The following is a 13,211-nucleotide window of genomic DNA, read 5'->3' as shown; positions in this document are numbered from 1 at the left end:
CGTTTTCCTTCCAACCAAACATGACATCAGCTGGTGCAGAGAAGAGTTGACCTGCTCTCAATCGTACATGGTTGCAGATTGATGGCACATGCACTTCACACAGCATACAATGACCAGACCAACAGACAAGATGGCCATTTCCCTCTCCCCTTTATCCATGAAACCTAACACACACACACAGGTTCGGGCAATGTAGATCCATGTTTTCCTTAGAGTGCAATTGCTCATGTTCAGCCTCAGAGTTGTGGGTTCTACAGATCACAGGCTGAAGTGCACAGCAGTGTTTTCCCCAGTCTCCCTGTTTGTTTGACTGTTATTTCTGACACACACACACACACACACACACACACACACACACACACACACACACACACCATGAAGAGCCCCTTCACACACGGTCTGGCCACTCTTCACACTGCACCCCTGTGTCTCTGTCATTACAATGGAAAGTCATGGCACTCAGTGGTACTGGTCAAGAACAGGGAAGAACACACCACCACTGATGAGAAAGACCCCTCCCACTCCCAGACTTTTTCTCTGTGGAGGGCTGCTGTTTACTGGGGACGGGGAACATACTACTACTACTGCTACGGCTACGGCTTTGATGCAAAATCCTACAAACATCCAAGCTCTGATCCTCCTGTGACTGTGACAGGCCTGTTTTAGCCCGAGAGAGTGCAGTTTCACATGCTTATAATATCAATCCCCCTCCAAAGGGCAGTGTCAGCGGATCGCTGTCTGTTAACTGTACTATCACCATGCATGCATGCAGAAAACACTCTCATTTCCAATTACAGCACGCCTGGCACGTCCTGGCTCTCACACTGCTGGCACAAGAAGCCAGTAAATCACTTCATTATTTGGATTACATAACGGGACCACCGACCCATGCTGCATGCCCCAGATACAGCAAGTGTATTACTGGGTTGTTTACACCAGCCGCTGGGTTGGTACTGTCCGTCTGGGGTCATTAGCAAAGACTAAAGGTGTGCGTTTCAGGGAAAAAGGTTTGTTTGCATTAAGTGCTTCCCCAAAACAACGTTAGACCTCTTACTGGTAGTGATGCTGTTTGTTTGAGGTGAACGTGCAGTCGGTGCCTTGCACGATCAAAGGTTGCACCATGCATGATGCACCAGCTGTTGTTCCAAACTGCCTCGGTTGTCACAGTACTGCCTGGAGTACCGGTACCGTAGCTTTTAGTGCCTGGCCAACGTTTAACTGATCCAAGTTCATGGACACCGTTTCTATTTACTGCACCATGTGGACAGCATTACGCTATCTGCTGTGAATATTTGAGGTGTCAAGTTGTGCATAAAAGTTATGTAACTCAGTTGAACAGTAGCCCAAGTTAGCTAGCTTTTGGCTAGCTTGCAAACACACACACCGACTCACCTCGGTCTTGGTTATGCGGTGTCGGGCCAGCTTTACGACAGCGAAGTTGCCCTTTCTCCTAAAGTGCGCTCGATGTCGTAGAAGCCCACTCGGACAGGACCCCGGATCAGCGGTTTCTGGAGACTGTCAGCCATGACCATGCTGTTCTCAATGGGGCTGTGGTGGGAGAGCAGGAGGTAGCCAGCACAGCCTGGGCTCACACACACACACACGCACGCACGCACGCACGCACGCACACACACACAGGCTAGAGCAGCTACAGATAAAGAGGAAAGGAAAACAAACCGCCCGCCGCCGCGGCTCGAAACGTGTCCATTAAAAATAGACAAAGTTGATTTGTGCGTCGCCCTGCCAGCTTGGACGTGAGTGCGGCGACTACTGTCCTTCAGGGCGGCGATACGAAGCAGGCCATTTGCTAAGCCTGGGGGCTGTCACGCCACGTTCTCCAGTACAATAGAGCTCTAATATTTCAGCCTGAGGTACCTCTATCAGCTACACAGCACACGAGTTGACTTGCAAGAGGCATCATGTTCGCTGGTTGACGTGCATTGACGTCAGAGCCATGGGGGTATTTGTACAGGGGGCGGGGCTCCGGAGCCGCTCCACACTTCAGTGCCAATTGGTTGCCAAGACAACCAGAACCACCTCTTACGTCAACCGGTAAAATTGCTATTCTGAAATCTGTTTGCTTGCCTCCCCTCCTTGATTGCACGCATAGGTAACTTTGAAGTTGGCCCCCGCAGGTGCTCAGTAAGATTGTCTGGGAAAATAGCTTATATTACTCATGCCATGCAATTATTACCTATTAGCATGCACATTAGTCAAGCTCAACCAAAGATACTCTGGCTCCACATCAAAGAAAGAAAGAAAGGGGGAGAACTTGAGAAGCTCTGCAATAAGTAGTATTTCAGCAAAGTGCATGCTGGGATAACATACTATTCTCATTAAAGTAGACAAAGAAAGTAAGGATTTGTTTTTATTTTATTTTTTTACAATCAAGGATATGCTTAGTTCTAGTCCTAGAATATAGAGAATTTCCCAATCGGACTTACAAATATCAATATAATACAGCAAAACCTCATGTCAAAGACACTTTATCTTCCCAAGACAGCTACACGACAGCGCCATCTGTTGGCAAAAACTTGCAATTGAAACAACACGAGAAATTATGTTTTTCAAATGCTTTTATCAATAGGCCACACAACAGTATAACCACTTTAGTATCTTGCATTTAATATTTTAGTTAAATAAAATCCCCCACACACACATGCACCCGCACCTCCACTCCTACTTACCCATGTGACTGAGTAAGGAATGCAAGCACAATGTTTCGCAACCAAACTTTATTTGTAAACCCAAATCTTGTCATATTTGAAATATGATGCTCACTCAGTTGTTCTCCTTTAGCTCCTGCAGGGACAACCTAAAACAGAGAGCTGTGCAGCGCCAAGCGGGCAGGCAGGCCAGCGCGCCCAAGGCCTCCGCTGTCACGCATAGACTTCCTGAATGTGAGAGTTCCAGATGTGCTTTTGGCATTTCCTGTCTTACATCCTCCAAGAACACACTCACTCGGCCTCTCTCTACTGGGCTCCCTGCGCCTTTCCATGACACCAACCCACCGCCCACTCGGTATATTCTCTGAAATAACATGGATTTGTATTTAGGTTAGTACATCACTGATCATTTTTAAGACAGGTGACATGCTTTTAGAAGCAACGCGCACTGCCTCATGAGCAGAATTGTGATGAATGAATCCATGGCATATTCAAAACACTCCCAAGAAGTCTCTGTGTGGGAGGGTGGAGTCTCTCCCACAGTCAGGTGGAGTCAGGCTTTGAGGTTTACTGGGGCCAGGGCTGTTCTGTCATCGATGTTTCCGCGTAGACTGTCCTGTTCCCTGACATCAGCTTCCAAACAGGAAGCGTCGCACAGCGGTGACACCACGCTTCTTTGTAGCTTTAGAGAAAGGATCAGCGCGGATCCTGAACAAGAGTAGTAGACAGCCAACATGATCTGTTTGTCCTTGTGCTTCAAAACATCTGGTGACGTGACTGTAAAAGGGCTGAGTAGTGGTTCACTTCTTTCTTGTTGTTGACAAGATGAGGAACCTTTGAGCCTTGAGCCTTCAAAACCTGCTCATCAAAACTGGACAACAGGAAGATTTGGATTCATTGGATTCAACAGTGGGTTGGAATAAAAACATACGTTCTAACAGTTTAAACATATTTGTATTACTATATTTTAAGCATTAATATGACTTAGATGCTTTCCAGGCTTCGGATGCTCAGGACACAACATTGAATCCACTGAGGAGATAGAGATCTACTACATACAGTAATGTCCAAATAACCAAAGTCCAGGCTGATTTAGTATTCCTGCACCATACAATCCAACCGGCAGGGTATATAGAGGAGGAAAAGGATGGAGAAGATGGCGCTCTGCTGTTCAGCTGGGTGGTATTAGTTAGCCAGTAAGATGGAAGCTGAGACTCACAGAGACCAGCTCGGCGTCAGCAGTATTATCCATAGATCTCATTTTCCACCCATCCAGTCTGACTCTGCTCTCTGCAGGGCTCGTAGATGTCATTGGTCACAAAGCCGCTCTCTCGCTCCGGGCATGACGGCACGTTCTCGTAATCGTCACACTGGCCGTCCGGGGAGGGAGCACACGGCGGGTACTTTGTCTTGACGCCTGCCAGCACATTGCTGCACGGAGGAGGCATGTGATGAAGTTTGGAGATGTCACTGAAGGCGTAAGGTCCTTGTATGGGGCAAGGTGCTCCTGGTGTTGACATCCACGACTCTGGGACGCTGGGGTAGCTCTCGGTTTCTGTCTTCCTCCTGAATATGAATGACATGACATTACATACACATCATCGAAACATGTCAGGGAGACATATTGTCAATCAGTGATTGTTGACAACTGTGAGAAAAGTCTTGTTTTTACGACGATGATAAAAGCTGTTTAAATGTTTTAAATGTTGCACTCCTAATAGTATGTCCTTTTTTACACGCGACATGAAGTGAAATGTGAAAGATAATTTCTGGCAATCCCATTTTGCTGCAATAAAAATGATTGAAGTTAGATGAACAGACTGGAAACGTGATCTCATTAGATAAAACACATGTTGAGCAAGGTTTTTTCCTTTGGGGACATTATTTCCAGTTGAAGTTATTTGTACAACATGACATAATCAACAATGTACTCCAATATACTTCTCTGAAAATGTCCATCAGTAAAACTAAAGGAAAGCTGCACTAATCATTTTTGAATGCCAGAGTATTTTAAAAGTAGAACACAGGGAAATCTGCGCTTCAGCTGACGAACCTTGCAATCCGGTGCCTCTCAGACCAGAGACTATGTGAATAATGAAAGATGAGATCTGGAGCACATGGTAAAATTCAGCAATTTATTCAGGTGCAAACAGAGACTGAGGTTTTGACATTACAGTGTCTTCCTCAGAGTCAAAACCAACTGACTTGACTCTGAGGAAGACACTAGTTCTGAAATGTCAGTCTCTGTTTGCACCTGAATACATTTGACAATGTGCTCCAGATCTCATCTTTCATTATTTTAAAAGGAGTCAGATAAGTTATTGATAAATGGTTTGGTTTAAAAGTCATGTTTTCTTCTGGTCAAGCTGCCCGTTAAACTGGGAGAAGAGGGAGATCCTTGACGCGGCTGCTGGTTATCTTGGCTCCTCGACTTGGAATGCAGGAGAGGCATGTTTAGTTTTGTGAGACGCTCGCAGCGAGGTTTCATTCTGTCTAATCTTCCTGCTCCATCAGCTTCTGTTGCGTCAACATGACTATCTCCTCCATCACTTCTGGTTTCAAGATGTCCTTGACCAGGTGTGGCTGTGAAAACTCGTAGCAATAGAGAACACTGGTGTCGTACAGCAGGACGTTGTGAGCAGCCAATGCTAGGAGGCAGTTCCTCAACCGTGAGATCACCTCTCGATCTGACAGGGAGACTGGCTCCAGACTAGTGTCCAGGCCCTCCGCCTCCTCCTCATGGTGTTCTGGTGTGGGATACAGCCACACATATCCGTTGTTGCCCAGGATGATGGACGCACCACAAGGCAAGTTATGGATATGAGTCCTCTGCCTCTTCACCAGAGAGGGAGAGAGCTGCAGCAGGACCCCTTGACCCAGCTTTCCATAGTTTAAACTACAGGTGTGAAGCGACAAGGTTCCATCTGCGAAAACAGACTGCACCTCCGCACTGATGAGATCTCCCTTGTGAAGGTACTCCCTGGTTAGCTCGTCTTCTCCTGATCTACCCCTATGCCCTCTTCTGGGCAGATTGACAGATGACAGCAGGAGAACAGAGTCAAGCCGGGAGTTCGTCTCCACCTTCCACCGTTTCTGCTGAACCTCTGTGATGCGGCCAACCACCACATCTCCCACCGCTCCGTTGAACCGGGTCTTAAGTGGTTTGACGCAGATCAGTTTGTCCACTCTCTCCACCTCTCCAGCAACTGAAGCCATCAGCTTCTCTTCATCCAGGTAGGTGCCATGACCCCTCATGAATTCTGTGTCTGAGGTGATCACATCGCCCGGGACGACCAGATCCTTTCGATCTTTTCGGTCAAAAGGAGACGTTAACGATACCGATATTGATTTCCGAATAACTGGTAGTCTCATATCAACAGGCATGCTTGCACCCAACACAGCTGTCTTGTGGAAGGCTGTATTGGTGCATGAACGCAAGAATGATTTCATAGACATTGTGACATCATCTGTGATTCATAAATGTGATGTCATCAGTGATGTCATAAGGAGTATGACGTAATTGCTTGAGTGACCACTGCAAAATCATCACTGATGACATCACTGATGACAGCGTAACTGACTGATGACATCACTCACTCATATCACTTTATAGATTGATGATATGAGATCCGGTCGCATCCGTCCTGCCTCTGCAGTTAAGGATTTATTACATCACTGATGCTGTCACAAGTTGGCAATTGTGATGTCATCAGTGATGTCATAAATTCTTCCTGGCAGAGATAGGACCAGTGCAACTCGAGACCAATTCTATGTATAAGTGATATCAAGCCACTTCCAGACCACAAGACGGACCACCTGGACCAAGTCACTGTTTGGTCCTGCCGTACATGCGGAAGACAGAAGGGACACAGACGCGCAAAGTGTGTGGCGCACTAAGTGCATGAGTTGGCATGGGGGTGTCTGTCTGGGACTTAGAGAGAGGATCCACCGGAGGAGCAGCGAGGGAGGTCGGTGTGCTGGCACGAGGGCCGAGAGGTCTGGGAACATGGAGGTTGAATAGGAGAGCGAGGCGGCCGCCGGCCAGAGGGAGGAACGTTGAGGAGGGGGCGGACCCCCGAGTCTGGAATTTGTGTAATATTCTGTGAGTGTCAGCAATGTGCCGTAAGGCATCCAGTCTGCTGGAAAGCCATTAGAAGAAGAACAACAAGTTTTCTCACACCCAATAAGAGTGCCCATGGCACATCGTCTCCAGAGTTTCCACACTAGAAATGAGCCAAGGGCATAGCTTTGGTCCTAACAATATCCAGGCTCTGAAATGTCAGAGACATGGTCGATGGGGGAAGCTCCCTGTAGTGATTTGTAGGCTAAAGGTGAGAATGATTCCTCTATTCTGCAGCCTACAAGTCAACATGGAGGGCTTTTAGTAAAACAGCCTACGAGAAACCATCTGGACACCACCATCATTTCCGGCTAAGCAAAAGGCGCAGTTGTATTGTGTTGTGCCTTTACCCGGGCAACACCGGGTACAAGATCCAAAATGTTTATTGTCACTCCAGTTGCACAAGTACACTCATGTGCGATTCTTAGGCCAGGAGGCTTGTTGCTAGTCTCCACTAAAATTGGTTCTCAAACTGACACTTGAATTAATCTGTATCCAGAAACCCACCATGATAATTCACTAAAACAACCACAATGTTTTATATTTTGGTGTACAATAGATGGTACAGCACTGTTTTAATTTTGTTGTTACCTCTTAGTGACCTGTCTGTAGCAGAAGAACCCAGTGACTACAATCAGCAGCAGCAGCAGAGCGGGGATAGTTGCACAGAGGATGTAGGAAACATTGTCTGAGAGAGATACTGCAAAGGAAAACATAGTTAGCATTTACTTCATCATGTCATTTATGATTCTGTTATCACTTCACAGCGCATTATTAGCAAGCATAAAATGTGGATGACAGGTTTTCTTACCCGACGACTCAGGTAGTGCTATTTTTATCTTCTCATCGCTTTCTGTTGTTGGCAACAGGTTTGGCCTCAGCGATGGCACTACAGGATTGAGAAATGATATTATCATAAAGACTGTGACATAGCTGTTTGCTTTATATAAAGTAGAGCCTTGTTCATCCAAACCATATTTTTTGAACTGATTGGTCTCACCAACAGAAATAATTAACATACATGTGGGAATATGAAAATATCTAATACATTTATAGATTTTGCACAATTGGTGGAATTTACTTGTTGATAATGATGCGAAAACAAGCATTTGAAGTCCAAATCTGACTTTAGAAACTCAGGATTTATTGTAAATACATGTGTTGAATATATATTTTAATATGCTTTCATCCACGTGTAGCCTAATGCAAGGTAAGGTTCACAACAAGGTTCTATTCTGTAAGGCAAACTACCGTATATCATATCATTATAATATATACCACTAAAGGTTGCCTGCAAATAAAATGGTAGTGAATTAGGAATTATTAAGCTTGAAGAATGTACATGCTTTGTGCAATATGTTAAATGTACATAATTCTACTATAGCAGATAGTGTTGTGTAACATCCAGGGCCTTTATCAGTTTTGACCACTAGAGGTCTTCCTTCATAGAGATGCAAGTGCAAAGAAAAGAGAGCTCACTGATAAAAACAAAACAGTGATGCAATCCTTTCGTCTCCCTCTCATTGGTCCAAGTATATAAACAAATGACAAATCCTCCAGACTACCTTGAGCCTCAATGTCACTATCTATATTCCACAGAAACATGATCTACATATCCAAGAACAGTGTGTGTGATTGTCTCAAAAGTACATATAGTACCTGTGTGTACTGTGTTCCCTGCTTCAGTGAATGCTGGTACTTTTTCTGCGAAAGACACGAGATAAGAGATTAAGTTAATCTTATTCAGTCATTAAATCTCTGTTTATACAGTTCATTTTGTAAAAACTATGTTAAAGGTGTTTCACAGTTATTAAAAAAAGAGTTTAAATAAAATGGATCATAACAGCAAGGGTTTAAAAGTTATACAAACATACACAAGGAAGATCGAGGAAAAAGTACAATAATAAATCAAATGGAATAGGCAAAATCAACTAGCATAATTCTGAGAGGAGAGCAATAATTAAACGTCATACTGAAAGTTAGGTTGTGAGCGCTTGTGTTCGGTCATTATGAGTAAAAGAGGCTTCCTCAAAAGTCCCCCAAAAGACTACAACGAGATTACTACTCATCCCTTAAGCTCAGACAGAAATCGGGGGTCAAGAAAACTAATAAAAGAATATTGAACAATTATTTAAGCTCTCAAGCAACTTTTTTCTTCTTCTTTTCCCCTGTTAACAAATTATGATATGACAGTAATAACTGGTCATACAGTAAGTACATAGTCAAAACGGAACAATTACACAATGTGTGGTCAATCATAGAAAAAACAACAACAATATAACAGTATAGAAAGAAAACCAATTTTAAATAAAATAAATAATGAGAAGAGACAGAGGTCTAATCAGAAATCAAAATATGTATGTTTTGGTAAACACTCAAGGCTAGCTCTCAGGCAACTAATGAGATGATCTGTATGAGCTCACTTTCTGGCCTTGATCAGAAATCTGAAACTAATCACAATTAGTTTTTCCATTTCGGACACCAGAAAGCTGACTATTATAGTAGTCCAGTCTAAAAAAATAATAAAATATTGCATAGCTGTTCTTGTGTTAGTTGGTAAAAGCAACGGCCATACTTTAGTAAAGCTCTTGCGATTGGGGGTGGGGGGGTGGGGGGGGGGAATCAGCTTTCAACTTTCACTAAATGTCAGATTTTGTGCCGTTACAAATGGATTCCCGTACAGAACAAAACCAAATGTGCTGAATGCTACAGAGTCCCAGCACAGAACAGGCAGGTGCAACAGCAGCAGGTGACAGGGGTCCACTGACTCACCTTCTGGGTATTTGCAGACATAGTTGTTCTTGGAGTTGCAGTTGTCATCATTCCACTGGAACAGGAAGTGGCCTTCCTCGTCGGGCGGCGCAGATGGCTGGTGGTACAGAACCACACACATTTCACCACCGCAAGACGGTTCATCCCAGTGCCAGTTCCTACAGGGAAAGAGATGTAACACCTTAACACCTGACCAACTCTAAACACGGCCATCAGTATGTGCCTCACTGCCTCGTTCCACTCCATAAGTCATGCATGTCTCATTCCCACACGTGTCTGCGTTTTTTCCATGATATATGTGTGGGTTATCCCTTGGGTTCCCTTCATCATTCATCATCACTGACACAACCAACCAATCATTACAGCATGTGCAACAAAGCAGTTCCACTTGCACACAAGAGTATAGAAGGTTTTCAGTTTCACGGAATTGTGTTGCTACTAGGGAACAGTTTGGGACCTAGCTTATGTCCTATCAGTTATTGTACTAGGAAAACCCTGCAACAGGGAGTAAGCTTGGGGAAATGTATGTTGTCGAGTTGAAACCGTCTATAAAACGTTAGGAAATGTAACGAAAGAGTAATGTAAAGCAGAGGTGGGGACTTGCACTTGCGACTTGGACTTGAGTCGCACTTAAGTTGCACATACACAGTGACTTGAGACTTGACTTGAGACTTGTCCTCAAAAGATTTGGGACTTGTGAACAATCTTTATTTTTTGTGTGTATTAACATTAAGGAAATGTCGACTAATAATAAATATCAACTAATCAATACTGATACTGACTGCTAATTAGATACAGGAGTTAGTTTAGCTATAAGTGTTCTTAGCAGACCAGATGGCATCCAGCAGAGGATAGAATCTCAAGAGACTTGGGACTGGATTTGGACTTGTGACCAAAGACTTGAGACCTGACTTGGACTCTAGCTCAAAGACTTGATACTTGACTTGATTGAGACTTGTGAACATCTCTGAATAAAGACCTGAACTTGGCCTTGCTTCCATCCAGCCAGTAGTACTGTGAAGGGCAAGCAGGGCTGGGCGCCCCCGGCCTGAGGCGCTGCGGACTGCGACGGAGGCCGATCCAGAAGTCTCCATCTCCGGCCTGCAGCTGCTGTATGAACCTCTCTATCAGCCGCTGCTCGCTCTCCGTTTCCAGGCTTAGCAAGTCCCCGCCATCCAGCCTGCACGCCTGCCGCGCGTCCTCAAAGCTCAGCCTCCGCCTGCTGTCCTGCATGTACGACACCTTGTAGCATGGCCGCTCTGTCCCGCGCCGGCAGATCCTTTGGCCTGGACACAACAATCAACATTAACAGACAAACACAACACAAGTACTATAGCTAGCCTATTGCAGATGTGTTTTTTCCCCTAACAGATTATTGGGAAGATTAAAAGAAACCACCGTTCTGGCTAAATTAGTCACCAGAGTTTTTTGGTTTATGTTGCCAAAGCCGTTCCATTTCCCTGCAATGCAGTGTGGGTGGATCCGAATAAACCAGTGATTCTAAGCCTTTTTCACATCAAGGACTGCTAATTTAGTCCACATTAGAGCCACGGACCTCCATTTTTATGAGATTTTCTCTCAAAACGGTCCCAAATGTGAGAATATTCTTTATTGTCAGATATCATTTTGTCCAGAATTCCATGATTATCTGTATTGGAGGTAGAGAGATAATATTCATTTCTTCTACATTCTCTATTGTGTTAACTTCTTGTAAAGGAAATAATGCAAGTTTAACAATTCATCAATTTGCTGGTGACCCCCTGGAACCTCCTCAATGACCCCTGTTGGTCATGGCCCGGACCCCACGTTGAAAACCACTGGAATAAACTACTATAGCCTATGCATAGAAGTAGAAAATATGTTTTCTTTTCCAAAGTAAAACAGATATAATTTTATATTGGTCTAAAAGCATTGGTCTGCTGCTGTAATCATGCCGATGCTGTTATATAGGTTGGGATTGCACAATGAATAGCAAATACTGACTGAATGATTATGGACTCCATATTATTGTTGTTCTAACTAACTGGTTCAGCCTAAACCAGTGGCCTAACCCTTTAGGCCGCCTAACCCTTTAGGCCACTTAAGCCACTGCTGCTGTATCTGTTTTAAACATGCCAAACAACAAATAAATCAATCTCCCAGGCTCATTGTGTAGGCTAATCATTTCCATCCCTCCATTTTTACTGGAGGCCTTGTGAAATATTGTAGCCTAAAAGTTGTTACTATTTTTAAAACAACTGACTGCGCGACCCCCGTCCTGCAAATCAGTGATCTGAATTCCAAAAAGCAGCTCTGTTGACGTTTTCAATCTTACATCACATCATGTGCTGCGGTGCTGACTGCAGCTTGTTTATCACTTCAATTAGGCTGTGGCTGTTTTAGGCTTAATAGGCCTGATATAACGGTAACCTATATAACGGTATCACGCAAACAGCAGAGTGCGCAACCTTACAGCAATAGCGAAAAATTACATTCGCCTATGGGAAGAAATAGCTGGAGTCAAAGTGATATAGCCTAAACGTATTCAATGTAAAACAAAACTTTCTTGGAGAAAAACAAACGGTAAAACGTGTATCTCGGAAATAGCCTAAAGCACACTGTGTCAATTTGCATCTCGGTGCATTTATGAACAGGCGGATTTATGAGTTCACAGTGTCGTACTGTTAACGTTAGATAACGTTTCTGCAAAGGAATTTCTTACCATTTATTTTAGACGCGCATCCAGGGTGGAACAAAACGGCGATAACAGTGCCAAACAGCTTCATAAAATCCATCTCTACATGTTCACCCTTGTGTTCTGGACGATTAGCAAGAAATCAAATAGCTAACTAGCCTACTACTTTGGTTTGGGGTGAAGAAGTTCGGGTTGGTTGTCGTCGCCTGTGTGGGCTGTGGCAGCCACGGAATAGAGGCAGCAGCAGCGTGTCCAGTCCAGACTGGGCCGACTGGTGGAGGGATATGCATATGGCGTCTGGCTGAGGGGAAGAAAACAACCAACTCGTGAGAGAGAGAGAGAGAGAGAGAGCCCCACGATTCTTGCTTTAGAAAGTTGAAATGTGCATATCACTGGCTTTTATGCTCTGAACGTTAAATCAAACCATTAAGGTAGGCCTATATGAAATTTGAAATTGTCACATTATAGCGTGCTTCTGCACAATTAGCCAAATCACATTTCCCCAGACCCCATAATGCAATTTTATTCGGATGAATAGAGTTCTTTGTGCATAATGCATCATGGCTGTACCGAAATAAAGACAGCCTGAGCATCTCTCATTCCTTCACCCCCCCCCCCCCCACACACACACACACACACACACACACACACACACACACGCACGCACGCACGCACGCGCGCACACACACACACACACACACACACACACACACACACACACACACACACACACATGGGTGACCCAAAGATGTCCCACTTTGTGAGGGACAGGGAGTGCACAGCATTTTCACGCCTTTTCCCATGTCCCACATATTGAGATGATGTCCCACATTTCGATTGGCTCTAGTTTTGAAAAGTCAAACCATTGAGAGGGAGAGAAGAGAGAGACAGAGGGAGAGAGAGAGAGAGAGAGAGGGAGAGACACTCATTAAAAGTTCTCTCTTGTTCCAGCTGTCTGATGTCTTTAGTCTTCTAGTTC

At 44.5% G+C, this 13,211-nt stretch overlaps 2 protein-coding genes and 1 pseudogene across 3 annotated transcripts in view; all 3 read right to left on the bottom strand.

Moving 5' to 3' along the window:
• sik2b (salt-inducible kinase 2b) overlaps nt 1-1,532 on the bottom strand; it is a gene marked incomplete at both ends in the record, with an annotated part of 48,868 nt that extends 47,336 nt beyond the window's left edge. Inside the window, 2 exon segments of the mRNA XM_083637575.1 lie at nt 1,393-1,446; nt 1,449-1,532. Coding sequence (XP_083493701.1) covers nt 1,393-1,446; nt 1,449-1,532 — 138 coding nt within the window.
• Nucleotides 1,533-2,529: 997 nt separating this feature from the next.
• Nucleotides 2,530-12,392, bottom strand: laynb (layilin b). The gene is made up of 7 exons (XM_083637083.1): nt 12,260-12,392; nt 10,538-10,844; nt 9,559-9,716; nt 8,446-8,490; nt 7,598-7,675; nt 7,378-7,486; nt 2,530-4,232 (listed from the first exon to the last, which is right to left on the bottom strand). Exons 1-7 carry the CDS (start codon nt 12,330-12,332, stop codon nt 3,911-3,913), a joined length of 1,092 nt encoding a protein of 363 aa, XP_083493209.1. The 5' UTR covers nt 12,333-12,392; the 3' UTR covers nt 2,530-3,910.
• Nucleotides 5,160-6,050, bottom strand: LOC310777354 (exosome complex component RRP4 pseudogene; annotated as a pseudogene). Its single transcript has one exon. The product of its transcript is annotated as an exosome complex component RRP4 pseudogene (transcript).
• Nucleotides 12,393-13,211: the final 819 nt, after the last annotated feature.

The sequence above is a fragment of the Poromitra crassiceps genome (assembly GCF_964638095.1).
Source record: "Poromitra crassiceps genome assembly, chromosome: 5".
Classification (NCBI taxonomy): Eukaryota; Metazoa; Chordata; class Actinopteri; order Beryciformes; family Melamphaidae; genus Poromitra; species Poromitra crassiceps.
Note: the sequence above shows the minus strand (reverse complement) of the source record. Positions and strands in the feature narration are given on the sequence as shown.

Coding starts and splice junctions, on each gene's coding strand:
- laynb (XM_083637083.1), bottom strand. CDS start 12,332: ATGGATTTTATGAAGCTGTTTGGCACTGTTATCGCCGTTTTGTTCCAC. Junction 10,845..12,259: donor ATGCGCGTCTAAAATAAATG/GTAAGAAATTCC, acceptor TGTTGTGTCCAG/GCCAAAGGATCTGCCGGCGC. Junction 8,491..9,558: donor TGTCTGCAAATACCCAGAAG/GTGAGTCAGTGG, acceptor TGTCTTTCGCAG/AAAAAGTACCAGCATTCACT.